Source organism: Carcharhinus amblyrhynchos, chromosome 6 (genome assembly GCF_965287045.1).
Source record: "Carcharhinus amblyrhynchos chromosome 6, sCarAmb.v2.hapA, whole genome shotgun sequence".
In the NCBI taxonomy this organism is placed as follows: Eukaryota; Metazoa; Chordata; class Chondrichthyes; order Carcharhiniformes; family Carcharhinidae; genus Carcharhinus; species Carcharhinus amblyrhynchos.
In genome coordinates this window covers 95,891,054-95,910,605 of record NC_137329.1, presented here as the reverse complement: position 1 = coordinate 95,910,605, position 19,552 = coordinate 95,891,054, and the positions used below count along the sequence as shown (strand labels likewise).

The 19,552-nt window shown below is 42.4% G+C and overlaps 1 protein-coding gene across 1 annotated transcript in view; it reads right to left on the bottom strand.

Annotated features, from left to right (window-relative positions):
* Window positions 1-2,586, bottom strand: part of lrp6 (low density lipoprotein receptor-related protein 6) — a 179,864-nt gene extending 177,278 nt beyond the window's left edge. The window contains exon 1 of the mRNA XM_080191019.1: window positions 2,376-2,586. Within this exon, the coding sequence (XP_080047145.1) occupies window positions 2,376-2,430 (55 nt within the window). The 5' untranslated portion in view covers window positions 2,431-2,586. The remainder of the gene's footprint in view (window positions 1-2,375) is intronic.
* Between the last annotated feature and the right edge of the window lie 16,966 nt (window positions 2,587-19,552).

Sequence of the window (19,552 nt, the reverse complement as noted above, 5' to 3'; positions counted from 1 at the left end):
CCTCCTACACACACCACACACACCTCCCTCTCTCTCATCCTACACACACAACCTCTCTCTCTCTCCTACACACACACCTCTCTCTCTCTCCTACACACACACACCTCCCTCTCTCTCTCCTACACACACACACACCTCCCTCTCTCTCTCCTACACACACACACACACCTCTCTCTCTCTCCTACACACACACACACACCACCCCCCCCCTCTCTCTCTCCTACACACACACACCCCTCTCTCTCTCTCCTACACACACACACACACCTCCCTCTCTCTCTCCTACACACACACCTCTCTCTCTCTCCTACACACACACTCTCTCTCTCTCCTACACACACACCTCTCTCTCTCTCCTACACACACACCTCCCTCTCTCTCTCCTACACACACACACACCTCTCTCTCTCTCCTACACACACACACACCTCCCTCTCTCTCTCCTACACACACACACCTCTCTCTCTCTCCTACACACACACACCTCCCTCTCTCTCTCCTACCACACACACACCTCCCTCTCTCTCTCCTACACACACACCTCCTCTCTCTCCTACACACACCTCCTCTCTCTCCTACACACACACCTCCCTCTCTCTCTCCTACACACACACACCTCCCTCTCTCTCTCCTACACACACACCTCCCTCTCTCTCTCCTACACACACACCTCTCTCTCTCTCCTACACACACACCTCTCTCTCTCTCTCCTACACACACACACCTCCCTCTCTCTCTCCTACACACACCTCCCTCTCTCTCTCCTACACACACCTCCCTCTCTCTCTCCTACACACACACCTCCCTCTCTCTCTCCTACACACACACACACACCTCCCTCTCTCTCTCCTACACACACACACCTCCCTCTCTCTCTCCTACACACACACACCTCCCTCTCTCTCTCCTACACACACACACACACCTCCCTCTCTCTCTCCTACACACACACACAACCTCCCTCTCTCTCTCCTACACACACACACACACCTCCCCTCTCTCTCTCCTACACCACACACACACCTCCCTCTCTCTCTCCTCACACACACACACCTCCCTCTCTCTCTCCTACACACACACACACACCTCCCTCTCTCTCTCCTACACACACACACACACCTCCCTCTCTCTCTCCTACCACACACACACACCTCCCTCTCTCTCTCCTACACACACACACACACCTCCCTCTCTCTCTCCTACACACACAACACACCTCCCTCTCTCTCTCCTACACACACACACACCTCCCTCTCTCTCTCCTACACACACACACCTTCTCTCTCACTACACACCACACACCCACCCCCTCTGCTCTCTCCTACACCACCACACACCTCCCTCCCTCTCTCTCTACCACGAAAGAAACACCTCCCTCTCTCTCTCCTACACACACACACACACCCCTCTCTCTCTCCTACACACACCCCACCCCTCCCTCTCCTACTCTCACACACCTCCCCCTCTCTCTCTCCTACACACACACACACACCTCCCTCTCTCTCTCCTACACACACACACACCCTCCCTCTCTCTCTCCTACACACACACACACACCCTCCCTCCTCTCTCCTCCCACACACACACACACACCCTCCCTCTCTCTCTCCTACACACACACACACACCTCCCTCTCTCTCTCCTACACACACACACACACCTCCCTCTCTCTCTCCTACACACACCACACACACCTCCCTCTCTCTCTCCTACACACACACACACCTCCCTCTCTCTCTCCTACACACACACACACCCTCCCTCTCTCTCTCCTACACACACACACACACACCTCCCTCTCTCCTCCTACCACACACACACACACCTCCCTCTCTCTCTCCTACACACACACACACACCTCCCCTCTCTCTCTCCTACACACACACACACACACCTCTCTCTCTCTCTCCTACACACACACACACACCTCCCCTCTCTCTCTCCTACACACACACACACACCTCCCTCTCTCTCTCTCCTACACACACACACACACCTCCCTCTCTCTCTCCTCACACACACACACACCTCCCTCTCTCTCTCCTACACACACACACACACCTCCCTCTCTCTCTCCTACACACACACACACACCTCCCTCTCTCTCTCCTACACACACACACACACACGGAGGCTGTAACAGCAGAGCGACATTTTATTTGAATTTTTAACTAAACCATTCGATTTCCGAATCAACGATAATGCATCTATCCCCGGGCCGAGGAAAGAGGCACTAACCACCTCCCTCCCACACTCCCTCTGTCGTCCCTCCCTCTCCCTCTCGCGGGGCCCCTTACAGCAACATGCAAGGCCACTCTCGCCTCCCAAAAAAAAGAGGGCCAGCCAGCCAATCCTTTTTTTTAACTTTTACTCACCCCTTATCAAAGAGCAGACGCTGCACAAGATCAAATTCCTCAGCGCTGTGCCCATTTTCCCCTCCCCTCCGTCTATGCAGTCGAGTAAATCTCAGCGTGGCGACACATTGAAAGACATAGTTACAGTGTTACTTTGGGCTGTGCTGCAAAGTATCCCTGTCGCCAACCATGGTTCCGCCACAGCGCTCTCTCCCGCACACTCAGTCTGTCTCTCTCCCCCCCCGCTCACCGTCCGCGCAAGCACACGCCTCCTCTCCCTCCGCCACTAACACCCTCCTTCTTTTCTCCCTTCTCCCTCTCTCTTTCCCTGCGTACTATTTTCTTTCTGGCGAGCTCGCTATAATACACAATCTTTCACTTCAGTGTTTCTCCCGGCTATGTAACATGATCCCTGTGTGTGTGTGTGTGTGTGTGTGTGTGTATCTCTCCCTCTCCCCGTACACAACCTTATGCATCTCCTCAACCGTGGCTTTGCAACTCGCCTTCCTGAGGATTTCTTTTCCACACAAAAAGAGCGGTGCTCTGCCTTAGAACAACATAACCATTTGACCTGGGCTGCGGCGCTACTTTTCTGTTTAATACCAGAGCATCAAGTATCCTTTGTGCCTGGCTGCGCCTTCAGGTAGTGTATGCAGAACATGTGGGAACCAGGAGACGATGTGTGTGTGGAGTAAAGAGATGTGGATTTTCCCATGTTCATGAAAGAGGGATGATTGCACTCAACTCAATTATGCGGGGCAGCGGAAAGCACATATCTGTAGTAAACTATCGCAGTCAAAAAAAATCAAATGTTCTGATTGAGAAACTGCAGCGAAATCGTATATTTCAGGAGTTCCTGATTTCATTTTCATTGCTCAGTATGAACAGAACTATACAACATTAAATTCCGACCAAACACTTGTAGTTCGATTTATTTTTTGCATTCTTTTATTTCCTTACAGGATTTTAAATGTGATAAGAATTCTAACAACCTTCCCTCCACCATTTGGATGTATTTATTTAATGGAAACGTGAACTCGCCTTTTTTTTCAGAACAATTCGCAGCAACACACATCTTGTGTATTTGGGGTTAACTGTGACTCAGATAATGGTTTAAAAGTAGTATTGGGTTTAAAAGTATTACTGAGGGAGCTGAATTGTCACCATTATTGGAAGTAGCCGTAAGCCAGACCTGGTTCTTCTGTATCCGTGCTGTATTTTAATTCAGCAGCCCTGGAAAACCAACGTCTTTCGATCTAACTTGTTCGAATAAAAAAAATTTAAAGAGGCAACTGAAATAGTGCGAGTTTTTTTTGTAAAATTAACTCTTAAAGTCTAAAAAGAATTAATGAATTCATTAATGAAGGGTGGCACAGTGATTAGCACCGCTGCCTCACTGCACCAGGAACCCAGGTTCAATTCCAAGCTTGGGCGACTGCCACCCTGTCTGCCTTGGTTCAGTGGTGGCCAAGCTAAGGGCTATATTTGAACATTTTAGAAAGGTGGCATCTACGTTTTGGGATGCCCTTTCCCTCCCTTAGCTGCTTTCAAGCTGAAGGACCTCCTATTGGTGCCCCAAAAGCCCGCAAGAAAGGCCACTGCCCTTCTGGTCATTAATTGGACAATTTTGGAGAAAAACACAGCTGAGTGACTGGTTCCCACTCAGTGGCAGGTTTCTGATCACAATTTAAACCTATTGGTGGGGTTCAGAAGGCAGCAGGAAAATCCAATAATGCAGCACTCCCTCAGTATTGCACACAAGTGTTGGCCTTGACATTTGTGTTAAAAACAAAAGTCCTGCATAGTTTTGAATTGCAAAGAATTGTGCGTGAAATATTGTCAACTGCAGGATGCTTCTGATAAATTGAATGCTTTTACTTTTGAATTTGTTTGCTGATTTCAAAATCCCACTGTACATTACATGAAACTGATTTTTTTGTAGCTATGTATGTTTCATTTTCTTAACCATACAGTTGAACTGTGAAAATATCTAAACCAAAGTACATCTGCTGTACTAATGTGCTTATAGAATTCCTCTATTCACCAATTGTTTTCTCTTCCATTCTCTTGGTATAGTTGCTCCCATGTAATTGTATGAAGCTTGGAGACTACTTTTTGCGTATGCCTTGAAACATGATTTTATTTTAAAAATAAGTTATGTAAAAGTAATAAATTAATTGGTTGTACTTGAGCATGTTAACGAGTTCCCTGTGTAACATTTTGACTTTCAGATTGATTTTGTTCCATTTATTTGTATGTTTCATCTATTGAAATTAATAAAATCAGTGTAGCTGAAGACATCATTCTCATGTATGGGGTGGGATCCTGGAAAGTATAAGGGGAATATGTGCTTCATCGTGTTGTTGCTTTGTTCCCTTCTTTCTGACATTCCTTGGTATGAGAAGCACAACTGCAGATGAAAAATTTTGGTTTCTTTTCTTGCCCAATAATATTATGAGTGGAGGACCGGGATATAAAATGACAGCAAGTTGCAGATGAAGAGGGGGGACTTGAAGGAGGAGGAAAAAATACTGCATTTGCATAGTTCTTTCCATGATTACTGGAGATCTCAAAGTGCTTTCAAACCACTAAAATACTTTGCTTTACAACCAATAAAATACTCTTGTAATGAAGGAAATATGCAGCTGATCTGTGCAAAGTAAACTTCCACAAATAGCCATGTGATAATGGTGATAATTATGATAATAACTAGATAATCTGCTTTGGTGATCGACTTGATGCTTGGTCTTTTGTAATCCTTTATGCATGTCTGTATTTTTTTACTTGGTCTTTAAGGTATGACACTGATTTCCATAGATTACTGATTTATCATCCATTTAATTACATAGGGTGTTATTAGTCTCAAAATTATGTAATTGAGAAATTGCCAACAGTTCAATTTTTTCGTCAATATTGTTACATTATATTTCTCCTTCTGCTACACAATTATTTTCAGCCTGGTAGTTTAAGGGAGATTTTTGCAACAGGAAATATAGATTTTTATTTTGGAACAGTCTTTCTCACTGTTTGGAATGATGGTCCTATTTTTACTATTTCTCATTTGATGGACCTCAAATATCTGAGCAGTCTTTGTGGTATTGAACCATCTTCTGTGCAAGGAGAAAGAAAGCACAACTTTAGCCAATTATAGTACACAGCCAGTTGTTTATGCCCGTCTTCTTCCTTCTGCTTCTGGTGCAACACTCCAGAGCTGGCCTTGACATCTGACAGTTGCTTTTCTAATCACAAAGAATCTGTCTAGGGAATGGGTACACTTGTGACTGTGTCCTCTTCTTGCTGTGGGATCACAAAGTCTTAGTGAGCTCATCAGTCAGGGTCCTTATTTCGTCACTGTGAACTCATCGTTGAGACATGACAAGTGTACAATAATGAAGCTTTTGCAATAATTAAGTTTGCACAAAAAAAAATGCAAGTACATATTTTAAAAATGAGGGGGTGGTTAGAAAATGAAAGCACATCAAAAAATGCATTGTATGGTCTCTGACAACACACCCGCCCTCTTTATGTCATAGTATCCCTACAGTACAGAATGACACCATTCAGCCCATTGAGCCTGCGCCAGCAACAGTCCTACTCCTTTGCCCCCACATATTTACCTTGCTAATCCCCCGACACTAAGGGACAATTTAGCACAGCCAATGAACCTAACCTGCACGTTTTGGAGTGTGGGAGGAAACCGGAGCACCTAGAGGAAACCCACACAGACATGGGGAGAATGTGCAAACTGCACGCAGTCACCCGAGGACGGAATTGTACCCGGGGACGCGGTGCCGTGAGGCAACAGTGTTAACCATTGTGCCACTGTGCTTCCCAGTTAAGCATTCCAAAGGTTTTCAAATATTCCAAAGTAAAATCAACCTTTTGACAACACCTTCAGTAGAGAGATTATGTGCAAACATTCAGCTGATAATTTCATACATAAGCTAAACGTAAGACAGATGAGAAAAATCCAGAGATTATTTATCACTGGAAATTTTTAAATTTCAATTAATTTCTTGCAGAAAATTGCTGAACTTATATTAGCGCCTCAGTTGTTAAATTTTGATTATATAGTGGCCCTGGCTGTGGTGGGTACTCATAAGTGAGTATGGTTCTCAATTTTCCAATTTGTAAATAACTTCTTCCCCTCCCTCCATTTGAAGATCTTTGTACAATTGTTGTCACTCCACTTTGCAGAGGCACATTCTCTCTTCCCTCCTGATCACCTCTTCCACAACAGCAGACAAATAATACATTAGAATAGTTTGATGTTCATACAAATGAACAGCTACAGTTCACTACCCTACAGCATTTTACTCACTGTAGCCCTCTAGAATATAATTTTTTGCCCATTGATAGTGAATGGGTGAGAAAAGCAAGCCAATGTGTTTTGGTCTCAACAAAACAAAGACAAAGCGATCACCATGAACAGCAGAATGCATCATTAAAATGATTCTTTATTGGGATTATCAATTCAATCCTGATGAAAATATTAGTCTTAGCAAAGCTTTCTTATCCAGCCATGTGGTTTTTAAAAGGTCTACTGATTTGCCCCAGTTGCATGTGGGCAAATGCAAATAGACTGAAAATAAGCATTTTAGATCAGGAAGTCTGAGATTTAATTCCTGGTCAGCATTGCATTAGCTGATTTGAGACAAAGTAGCAATTGAGTTTAGTAATTGCTCCACATATCTTCAGGCAAGAAACAAAATTGGATTTGACTTCTGTGCCATCCACATTGGAATAATCCACCAATACTCACTGTTGTATAAGCTTACACATGAGGAATGATCACTAGGGCAAAGTGTAGGAGGGTGGCTGTTGGTTATTTGGAAATTGTACTTGGGAAAGAATTAGTGCCTTCTGTGGCAAAAAAGAAAAAAACTTGGAAATAAAAGTCTGAAATATTGTTTTATTTGCTACATAACATATTGGCACTGTCTCCCAAGATTAAAATACTGCAAGTGATTTAATTTAAAATCTTCAAATACAAAAGCTGCATAGATTATAACTAATGCTAGTTAATTTGCATTATTGGAATGAGTTGAAGTGATTAACTCTTATCACTCACTGAATCTTTTGTAACAATTTGTTTATTTTACAGCTTGTAACATGTGTCAAGCATATGAGATCCTCAGCCTTATAAACAGGCAAAAAATATCAGAGTAAGAAGTTACACAACATCTTTATATAAAGTACTGGTTTATAAATTTCAGTTCCTTCAAAACTGCTGCCCCTTCTTGAAGTGCACCGTGTCTCATTCACCCATCACTCCGATACTTCTTTGATAAGGTACTGCATAGTAAACACATGACTAAGGCTTGGGGTATTTGGAACTGGGCAGAATAGGTAGCAATAAAATAAGCAAAGTAGTGCAGATACTGGAATCTGAAACAAAAATGGACAATGTTGGGAAAACTCAGCAGCTCCTCTGTAGGGAGAGAAAACAGAGTAAATGTTTTGAGTCTTATCAGAATGAAAAGAGAGGGAGTTGTAATGTATTGGGTATTGTAACTGGGAGAGATTGCAACAAAGATATAGCAAATTTAAGAACAAGACAGATGACCTGGTGTGGAGGGGGGATGGCTTTGCATTGAGACAAAAATATATAGGATTTTTTTTAGAAAGGGGATATGATGAAGGAGGAAGGCCCTAGTCTAAAGTTGTTGAACTCAATGTGAGTCCTGAGGGCTAACGGCAAGCTGGCTATGAAGCAGAAAACAGTAGGAGTTAAGGGCAGCTATTTAGTCTAGCAAAAGGTGGGAAGTCGTGTTGCACAGAAATTGATGCTGGGACCACTAATATTCACTATTTAAATTAATGATTTGAACTTGGGAATCAAACACAATTTCTAAATTTTTGAACAGGGTGTTGCTCATATTGAGGATGATTGTGACAAAATGCAGGACAGCATCTTCCAAATCCACAACCTCTGCCACCTCGAAGGACAAAGGCAGAAGCTGCATGCAAATTCCCCAACAATCCACACACCTTCCTGACTTGGAATTATCACTATTCCTTCACTGGGTCAAAATCCTGGCACTCCCTTCCCAATAGTACTGTGGGTCACCACATAGACATCAGGGTCAAGAAGGCGGCTCAACATCACCTTCTCAAAGACAATTAAAGATGATTAATAAATGCAGGCCCAGCCAGCAAGATCCGTGTCCCATGAAATAACTTTACAAAATAAGTATTTAATTTGCAAATTAGTTTGAGTAAAATAAGTCTGAGGCAGTGGATTTTAATGAGGAGAGTAAAGATGCCACACACTGAGTGTCCAAATGGAGTAGAAGAGCAAATGGGTCTAATGGTACACATGCACAATCAATAAAAGTAGCAGCATAGACTAATAGGACCTTTTTATTAAAAAAATTTGAGAGGGATAGAACTGAACAGTAGGGAGGTCATGCAAAACGTTTTTAGAACCTTGGTTAAATCACATTTGGAGTAATGTGTTCAGTTCTGCTTTCCATTGTCAGAAGGAAAAAGACATTTGGAAAAGGTGTAGAAAACACATCCAAGACCATGGAGGGATTTGGACACATGAATGGGAATTTTAAATTAATGGGATCACTAGACCAGGAGCCAAGGAGGGTACATGGAGTTACTAAGGATCCGAACAGTGATGAAACATACTCCCAGAGGTTTGCCCCCACACTCCAGCCATTAGTCAGCCAACTCCTCCATCATTGTGCCCACAATTGGAAAGCAAAATCTCACTCCCCAGTTGAATGATGCTTTGAGTATTACCCAACAGTTTTTTTAAAATCCCTTTTGCAATATTTTTGTATCTGATAAAGAGGAAGGTTCAAAGAAAATTACAAAACAGATTTTTTTAAATATTCTGATCATTTTTCTTCAGGTTACACACAGCACTATTTAGGAATTATTCAATTCCAAGAGACCCAAGGTTAATCCTGGACATTTGGGAACCAATTGATTTTCATCCATTTCACAACACAGAAACAGGCCATTTGGTCCAATGGGTATATGGTGATGCTAATGTTCCATATGATCCTCCTCAGACACCACTTCATGTAGCCCCCATTCTTTATTCCCTGACTGGAGGAAGTATCTACCTATTAAATCTTCTTTAACATTTGAAAATTATGTCCAGATTGTCCCTGAAACTTCAATACTCAAATTGGGATAAATTACTAAGTTACCTACTGGTGGAAAATCAAAATGATCTGAAAAAGTTATTAAAATCACATGGAGAGATATGTGGGAATAAGCTGGAAGTACTAAAGTAATTGTGCATGATGTAGTTGTAGACAATGTGTTCCAACTGAGCAATATCCATATAGACTTAATGCACTCAAGTCAACACAGCTTCAGAAGGAAAAGCTGACATTTGCTCAGTTTGAGATGCAGCAGCCAAAAGTCTCGAGCAAACACTATGAAGGGCTGGTAGATAGTTTCAAATCTCAGTTAATGAAGTCATGAATGAAGGCAAATGAGTGTATCGTGAAACTGGTGAAGGTAGAGAAAACAACAATTACTGGAAGATGAAGGAAAGTGAGCAGGTGTGGAAACAAATGTCAGAAAAATTAACTAATTTGAAGGCTGTTCTTAAGCCTGAAACTGACTGAGTATAAACTGCAGGACTAACATAAATAACTTGTCATCTATGAGGAGAAAAATGTAGATCAGTCAACAGTCATATGTGATCTCAAAATGGAGATGGAGGAGCAGAAGTATCCTTTTGCAACAGAAGGTGGAGTTGGACTATCTGACAGAAGAACTAAGGGCAGTTAACAAGAAAGGGGACAAGAATAAAATGACCTTTCTGGATGGCCTGAACATACATAAGTGAAGTTGAGAAAGCATGCAGAGGCAGGTTCTCTGTGGCAAAGTCTACAAGCAGCTCAATCTTCTGCAAAATATTACTTCAATTTGACATTTCAGGACTCTGAAATCAAAGTAACTGGTTAGACTGAGTGAAAGAAGTTAAAAAGCAAATCCAAAGTGGTTTGTGCTAGTTTGCAATCAAAATAAAGTTTTACCCTCTGGATCCTGCCCCGCTCTCTGAGGACATCATCAGAACTAATTTATAATCATAATAACTGAGTTGATCTCAGACTCGAAGCAGGATCAGGAACAGAATGAGGCCCGTGAAAAGAAAGGGGAAGAAGCTGAACAAAAGTAATGTATCAAGGAAAACAGGAAGGCAGAATGTGATTGCCAATGCATTATCATGATTTTGATGAAATAAGGAGGAATGACCAATGTTGGAAGAGAAAGACTGAACTGGATTATGTTATTGCTATATTTGCAGGCTTAGATGTAATAAAATGTATATATTATAGAGTACCAATAATATGAAAACTAGAGGTTTTGAAAAATGAATCCATCTTTTCGTATTGTTCATTCTTTCTTTTAAGGTGTGATGACACTGTGCATTTAAGAAATATATGTATATAATGTTTGTTGTAAGGGGTATGTTTAGAATTCAGATCTGTTTTGCAGGGTATTGATTTGTCTAGGAAAACCTTTAAATTGGTAGCTGGGAGCACAGGATGAGTACTCATTTTAGACATGGAGTTTTAAGCTGATTTAATGCATTTGTGTCTACTTGGGTGTCCTCTCGGGGTTTCAGTGTAGAGTTTTGATTAGATTGATTGACAGGGATATAGTCATCTACTTAATAGGAGGAGCTAAGCTTGCAGGGAAGAAATACATTTTCAGTTTCATTTTTAAAGTACAGGCAGTTACTGTTTGGACTGCCAAAAGAAACAGGTGTCTCCCTGTTTTTCTCTCTCTCTCTCACTCTCTCTCTCCAGCAGTGTTCTGAAAGCGGCAGGACTGTTGACTTAAGACAAGTATGTAAGCCTGTATTTGCTAACTAATTTACAGAGTGGGCTTAAGCCTATAAGAGGAATATTGCTTGAATTAGAATTCAGTGAGACATTAGCAGTTAAGAATTATATCTTGTCTTGTTTCAGTATTGTTCAATTGTTCAAAGTTAAGCTAATTCATTTGTTATAGTTAAATTGTATAGTTGTTAAATAACATTTATTTTGATAACTTTCCAGTAGAATCATGCCTGGAGTGATACATCATATCTTCACATTGATGCCAAAATAGCAAATTGTTGGGGTATAGTCTGATTTCATAATATACCTTGGGGCTTCTGATCCATACTGTGACAGTACAACTACAAAATAATTTCCTCCTCCTGTATTCTAGTCCCCTCAAAATAAATGTCAACATTATATTAATCTTTTTCATTGCTTTACCTGTCTGCTAGCTTTAATTACTTATGCATTTGGACTTTCACATCTCTTTGCTGTTTTTTTAATCTGGCATTTAGCAAAATACTTTAATTGATTTTTCATGGGTACAAAATAGATGCTTGTAAATATTTTAAATATTCAAAGACCACTATGAGTTATGGCTTTTATATAGGATACTGACTTGCATTTGAGTACTAAATCTTCATCTGTTTCAGGTGGGAAGATTGGCCTATAAATACAGGACCTACTGGAAAATCACATCAGGTAGTTCTTTTCATGGGCCAAACAAGTAAAACGAACTCAAATTAACTTAGGGACAAATTAAGAGGGGCAGCCCCCCAAAAAGGAAGCGGGGGGGCAGCCCAAACAGAAACCAAAGTCCAAAGGAAACTTAAAACATTAAATCAAAATGTGGTTGTGAGGGTCTATAGCGCACACCAGCCCCTGCGGTGCCCAGCGGGCGCAGAAGGCGTCGACTGCACCCGTGGACACCGTGTGCTCCCTCTCCAGGGACACCTGGCCACAAACGTAGCCGCGGTAGAGGGGCAGGCAGTCGGGACGGATGGCCCCGTCGATCGCCCGCTGCCTGGACCTGTTGATGGTGCATCGCGCCAGGCCCAGCAGCAGGTTCATGAGGATGTCAGCGTATCACATCAGGTAGGCCTTAGATATAAATTAGCACCACCTTTTCAATAAAATTATGTCCCAATATGCCCATTCATTGAAAAAACAGCTGGATAAAATTTACCTCATTAACTGCTAATTTATCTCCCTGCAGTTTATGGGACCCAGCTGTGTGTTAATTGGCTACTTTGTGAATCTACATCATCATGAGTGAGGATTTATCAGGGAGTTATGTTTTAAACAGTCTTTTAATTCAAGGTGAAATGGAGTATGTTGTGACCCTCTAGATCTGACCGGCAATAAGCCAATGTGACTGATGGCCCAGGTCAAGTGCAAAATGTAGCACCTGACCATAATGACAGAAGTGGCTGGCCTTGCTTTGTACAGACTTACATGCTTTCTGACGCACCGCAGGGGCTGGTATGTGTTATAGACCCTTACAATCACATTTTGACTTAATGTTTTAAGTTTCCTTTGGACTTTGGTTTCTGTTCGGGCCATCCTCCTTTCCTTTTTGGGGGGCTGCCCCTCTTAATTTGTCCCAAAGTTAATTTGAGTTTGTTTACTTGTTGGGTACATGAAAGAACCACATGCTTTCTGACAGTCAGACTCAGATAGAGATTCTGGAGACAGATCTAGAGATGCTGTTGGATATGGATGCAGGGAAGCTGTTGCTGTGAGAGCGGATTCTCCATATGAAGAGGTGGACCTTGTAGAGATTTAAAGGCAAAGAAGTCGTCAGATGGCGCTGTCAGCTGCTGATTGTCCATTTGGGTATGCTCAGGAGGATTGGGTGAGGAGACCTATGGACTATTAAAGACTGTCCCCTGGTGAAATGCTAGGAAGGATTCAGAATTTTAAAACAGGATTAGAGTTCTACTGAAAATGTGGCATAATGTATAAACTTGGAATGGAGTTATAGATTGTGTTAAGAAGGAATGCCTGTTCTGTAGTTTAGACTATTATTTGCATACTAAGTACTGATTTGTTGCTATTGATTTTATTTTGTCTATTACAGTAAAAGTCTTAAAATTTGACATCTTGTTGCATGATTTCCTTAAGTCGGTCACTGGGAATTGGAATGTTTTTTCAAGTTATTGGTCTCCTGTGGGATTGTAACAACATTCTAACAGTGGCTACACTTCAAAAGTACTTCACTGGCTGTAAAGCATTTTGAGAATGTTCTTTCCCACATTACTTCATAAAAAGGAAATGGATGCTGATCCAGGGGGAAAATGTAAAAGCCAGGTTGAAGAGTTGGCTTTTCAAGATATTTTTAAAGGTGAGGAGGGAAAAAAATGTGTCCAAAATATTTGAAGGCTTTACCACAACTGAAGCAAGAACTGGCACCAGATGAACAGAGTACATCTGAGTGTGTACAGTGCTGTTAAAGGTTGTTGGGACTGGATGGGCGAGTCAATCAAGAAAATTATGTATGAAGGAAATATTTTGAACTGAATTTGCCAGAGATGGAGTATTAATTTACTTCAATGGGGATGGGGAATGTGGATAAATGGGCCTCACTGCAGCACAGGATTCTTGCTGCATGATTATTTATTAGTGTCACAAGGAGGCTCGCATTAACACTTCAATGAAGTTACTGTGAAAATCCCCTAGTTACCACACTCCAGCACCTGTCTGGGTGCACTGAGGGAAAATTTAGCATGGCCAATGTTCCTAACCAGCACGTCTTTTGGACGGTGGGAGGAAACCCATGCAGACACGGGGAGAATATGCAGACTCTGCGCAGACAAGGCCAGTGTAGAACCTGAGACCCTGGCGCTGGTGCTAATCATTGTGTCACTGTGCTGCCCAACAGAGATTTGGAGAAGTGGAGAATAGGAAGTCAAAGCTGAAAGCATTAAGAACTGGAATCTAAAGTTAACAAAGTTTAGAGGATTCAGTGACAGAAGTGCTGAGGTGGAGTGGGAGGCAAGGCTTGGAAGAAAAATCTAATTTTTTATTCCATCCAAAAAAAAAATTCAAATTGAATTCAATTCATAATCCTCACAAGCGAAAGACACAAGATCCAGGCTGACAAGATGATACATTGGGCTTTATCTGATACTTCATCAAGCAGTTTAATCTCATCAGCTACCCTGACCATCGACTTTACCCTAGCCTGGGGGAGGAACCTGCTTGGTCATTGACTCTCTCCTGCCAGAAATGGACCTTTGTTCTTCTCCAGTTTCTGGGTCTTGAATTAGCTCCCCTTCTCCACCACCCTACACCTTTAAACCTTCAGGTAAATTAGTGCTAATCAATGTTAACAGAAGAGTTAAATTTTACATTGAGTGATAAATACTTCCTCACTTTAAATTGAAACTAACCACAATTTGTCCTACACGGAGCATATAATCAAAATTCAAAATACTGCAAGTGCTACAAAACTGAATCATTGAAAGGAAATGCAGCAAATAGTTAGCAAGACTGGCAGCATCTGTGGAGAGAGCAAAAATGTATCAGGGCAATGGTCTGCATCAGGTTTGATGAAAGATCAGTGACTTTTATCTCTACACAGAAGTTGCCAGACGTGCTGAGCATTTACAATACTTCCCATTTCTACTGGAGCCAAAATAACCCTTTCTCCAGATCCCCATAAAGCTATCAGACTTCCTGTGAGCCTCTTATTCCCTTTTAGCAAGAAACCCAGCAGCGGTTGTCTGAGATCTGATTTGGCACATTACGTATGAATTTACAAATAACAAGGTTATGGTATGGAGAAAAATGTACACATCTTACAGAACTAAAAAAAAGTCAGAATAATAAATTGATGGTTTTAAAATGACTGAGTAATAAAGATGATCAGTAATAAGTGCCAAGCAGCAGAGCTAACTAATACAACTCTTTTTGCCTTCACTTACAAAGCAGTGCTAGTATGTTCATATGTAGTGAGAGAAACAGACTAGCCCCAAGACTTGGTCACCAGGGAAGGAGGAGGGAAGCAGGGCTGAGCAAAGGAATTGGCTTTAACTGACACTGACTTGGGTTCGCCTTTCATAATGCAGACTCCAAGCTGGGCTCGGCAGAATTCATCTGGAAGTGGGGGGTCAGAATCAGATTGGCTTTCAGCTTGGGTATTTTCCTTCTCTTCCAGCCTGCTGTGGATGCTTGCGGCAGGAGGTGGAAGGTGTGTCTCCACCTTGAGTAGCAGCTGTGTGTGTGTGTGTGTGTGTGTCTACAGTTCATTCTCAGTCTCAAGGTTCACACTCACTTTCTCATGCTCACTACCAAAGAAAGACTAAGGTCAACACTTGGAAAAACATGTTCAGGACCAGAGGCACTTGTGGAGGAAGTACAGCCTGAGCTTGTACTGGAGGAGGACATTGCTTAGGAACCCTGAGGTAAAATAACCACCCCTCCATCTGCCAGCCCTGCACGGGGTGCCTTGCTGATCCTGAGCATCTGCTGGATGCATTGCCAGCAGCTGTTGTCACTCCCACTGGCGCTGCCTACTATCGAGGAGTCCAGTCTCTCAATGGTCAGCAGCCCTTAAGGGAGGGAGATTTCCACTCCCCAGGATCCTTAATCTTGGGAAAAGCCTGATGTGGTCATTTTGAGTACCTTTTAAGCACTTATTACAGAAGACCTTGCCCAATGAAGGCAACATGGACTCTTGTGGGCTGTCCAGCTGGCAGGTAGAACTCCCTTCACCTGGATTAAATTCTACCCTACTTTTGTGAACCTGCTCTGATCCAGCCTGAGAAAGGAGCAGACATAGTGGAATTCTCCCACCTTGGGGACTAAGTCCTGTGGCGCGGTTAGGAGCTTGGTGTGTTTCCCACTGCAGAGGGTGGTAGGTAAACATGCCATACATTCTGGCTCCGACCTCATTAGTAATGCAACTGGGTGTTATGTGCCGTATTCTGTAATGGGGCAGGCTTGATGTTGAAAAGGTGTCCACCTTCACTGACCTACTATAGAGGGAAGAAGGTGGATCCCCAGGAATATTCTGTGAGTGGAAGATGGGTCCCTCCAGGACACTGAATCTGGAAGGTCCACCTGTAGATGTTCTCCCTATCCAGTGTTGTGGTGTTCCAGGTTTCAGAGTTATTGGTGAGCTCCATTCCAACCTCTGGAGGCAACATTCAGGTCGGGCATCATGAAGGTGAGTCCCGATACATGCACGCCACGTTTTTCCAGATATGGAGAATCAGGCATGGATGATTGGGCCTTCTTCTGTGTCTAGTTAGCCAGATGCAATTTGGTTTATGTTGACTACCAGTGGGTTTCCTGATTGGCCATGGTGGACATTCGCAGATTTCCTGATCAGCCATGTGGGCACTAGCAGAAGGTCCTGTGAGAAATTCACGCTGGCATAAACTGGGTCTCCTGCTGAATTCTAGCCCCTCCCCAAAACCCCCCACTCCCACCCCTGCCCACAACCCACCATTGAACCTACCAGTGGGGCCATGGGAGAATTCCACCCAGTGGATTTAATCTTGTGCCTGTAAAATCTAAGTAGTTCTCTCATATAGGAGAGGTCTTGTGGTGCAGTGGGTAGTATCCTTGCTGTTGAGTCAGAAGTTCCAGGTTTGAGTCCCACCCCAGGACTTGACGGCCAAGGAAGGTGCATTCACAATGTGGCTAAGCAGGTAGAGTGTCAACTTGCAATTTCTTCTCACGCTCTGATGGCTGGTGGTAAGAGTGAGAGAGACTCCTGGTTAGCCACACCTGTGGAGTTGCGCCCCTCACTCTATTAGCCTCTGGTAACAGACTAGTGACCTGTTCCAATAAAAGCTATTTATGAACACAAATTTGCTGTGTGCATCACTAGGTGTAGGAAGAGAATTGGAGTTGGAAATTTTCAAACAGAAGAGAGTAGAGGCCAAATGTTAAAGGAGTTTGAAGAGGTGACAAAATGCTCATTTGAAAAGGAAGAGACAGGTAGCAAAAAAAATAGAGACTTAGAGGGGGTTAAGATGGAGGAAGCTGGAAACTACTGGAGACACAATGGGAGGAAGATGCAGGAGGGGCTGTGAGTTGTGACATGGGGATGTTTGAAGTTTAAGAGTATGCACGGGGTGAGCCCATGCAGGAATTTAGGGAAGAGGACAAAGATTGTAAACTCAGTCGCCACATGTACAGCAGATACATGGTTAAATTTTCTACTACAGTATCTCCATTCATTCAAAGAACCACACCAAATTATACCAACCCGGAAAAGCAGAACACAAAATTAAGTACAGACGACATCTGAAGATTTAAAAATAAAACAGTTAATGCGACAATGTGAATATTAGAATCAGATGTGGAAATCAGTAAAATTCTCTGTGATATCTGAGTGGCGCTGTTTATGCTGTTAAATCCAGCTGTGTTGGAGAATTCTTTGGTGCTTCAACCTGGAAAATATTTTCTGTTTTGGAATTCTATTATATAAGTAATTACAGGGGAAAAAACATAATTAAGTATACCAGACAGTACTAACCATATTACATACTGCCTTAAATGTACTCTCTTTATAATATTTCTGCATGTACCTATCAGCACTTGTGTATAAGGATAGGAAGCAGGTTCGTACTGGATTTCACTGTATTAAATAATCAAATTTTGTTCCACAGGGAAATATTTCATAATTCCCAATGTTTTCTCCATTCCCAAAGAGGATGTTGGCAACTTGCAGCTGGGAAGATGGATCATGCAGAGGCGACTTGCAGACTTTCAGTTCTCCTTTATGATTGCTGGTGGGAAGAGAGCTCACAATTAGCAGTATCAGTTGTTTGCAGCCCTCAAATTGCACAGCTTCTCTCTTTAGTAGCCCAGCTGAGATCTAATTGAACTATTTAATGCCCTGAAAGAAACTTCTGAAAATCAAAAAGGATGAAATGGCAGTCAGTATGAAACTCAAACCCACAAGTTTCTGGTTGGCAGGGATGCCTTTGCTCGGCACCACTGTGAATTTAATCCCTTTAATGCTGTGGTCAGCATGGTGGCACAGTCATTGGCACTGATGCCACACAGCGTCAGGGACCCGAGTTCAATTCACAGCTTGGGTCACTGTCTGTGCAAAGTCTGCACATTCTCCCTGTGTCTGTGAGGGTTTCCTCCAGGTGCTCCAGTTTCCTCCCACAGTCCAAAAGCCAGGCTGGTTAAGTGCACTGGCCATGCTAAATTCTCCCTCAGCGTACCTGAACAGGCGTTGGAATGTAGCGACTAGGGGATTTTCACAGTAACTTCATTGCAGTGTTAACGTAAGCCTACTTGCGACAACACTAATAAATAAATTTAGAACAGAAGTGCAAAAGGCATCTATAAAAAAAGAACCAAAAGTGCTGCAGCCTCCTGCCTTTGTGAACATGGAAAAAATAACACATCATCACAAAGACATTTGCTGGTTTTGAAAATGACATTTCCTCTATCTTTGTGTTTCCCTGTATAACAACTTCATTCTCCAGTTGTGGAATTGGGCCAGCAAACAGGTACCAGGTCACCACCAATGCCGCTCCACATCCGTTTGACAGAATTGTGTGCATTTCCTTCGTTTTGGCCCCCACAGAAAGATGACTGATTCCTGCTTGGCTCCTTCACGTGACAAAACTTTTATGGTCTGAAGCTTGGAAATTGCATTAAGAAATGTTGAACTGTTCTCTGGCAAAACACATACAAATATTCATAAGGCTGCACTGTGATGCACTATTATATTTATTGTCGCTAAATGCACATTATCACAATGTACTAGGCTTAATTCTGAAATTCTCCTGAAAACTTACCTGCAATTTTGAAATATTTCTAAACAATCATGCTTGTGTTGGCTCTGCACGCCACCTTGTGGTGAAAAGTAATGCTTCAACATTCATGACCTGGCATCCTTGCTCTTTCTCACAGTTCCACAAGTACTATGTTTTTCCCAAATGCTTTCGTCTTTTTTTATAAAGATTCAGCATTAGATTAAAACAAACCTTTTTTCAGCAAAACGTTTATGCTTGTTGAATTCTGAAATGTTTTTGATTGTGAGTGAAATATTTGAAATGTTTTGGTCTCTTTAGCTGAGCAAAGTCTGGTTAACATTATCCAGTCTAGAGTTGCCAACCCTGCAGCATTGCCCTGGAGTCTCCGGGAATTGAAGATTACACCGCACGGCACCACAGCAGGCAGTACAGGAGAAGATTATTGGTGCGGTAAACATTTTTTTTCTGTTTTATCTTCTTCGAACATTTTGTTCGCTAGTTATTAAAAATACGGGAGCTGAGAGAGATGGACGTTTAGCCAATTGTAAAGAATCATCCAGTCGAGTAACAGAGAGTCTATCCACTTTTGAACTGGGTGAATGGGCAGTGCCTTGTGAGTGTGGACATGTTTGGAATAGTAGGGGTGAACCAGCTCGAGATGGGAGGC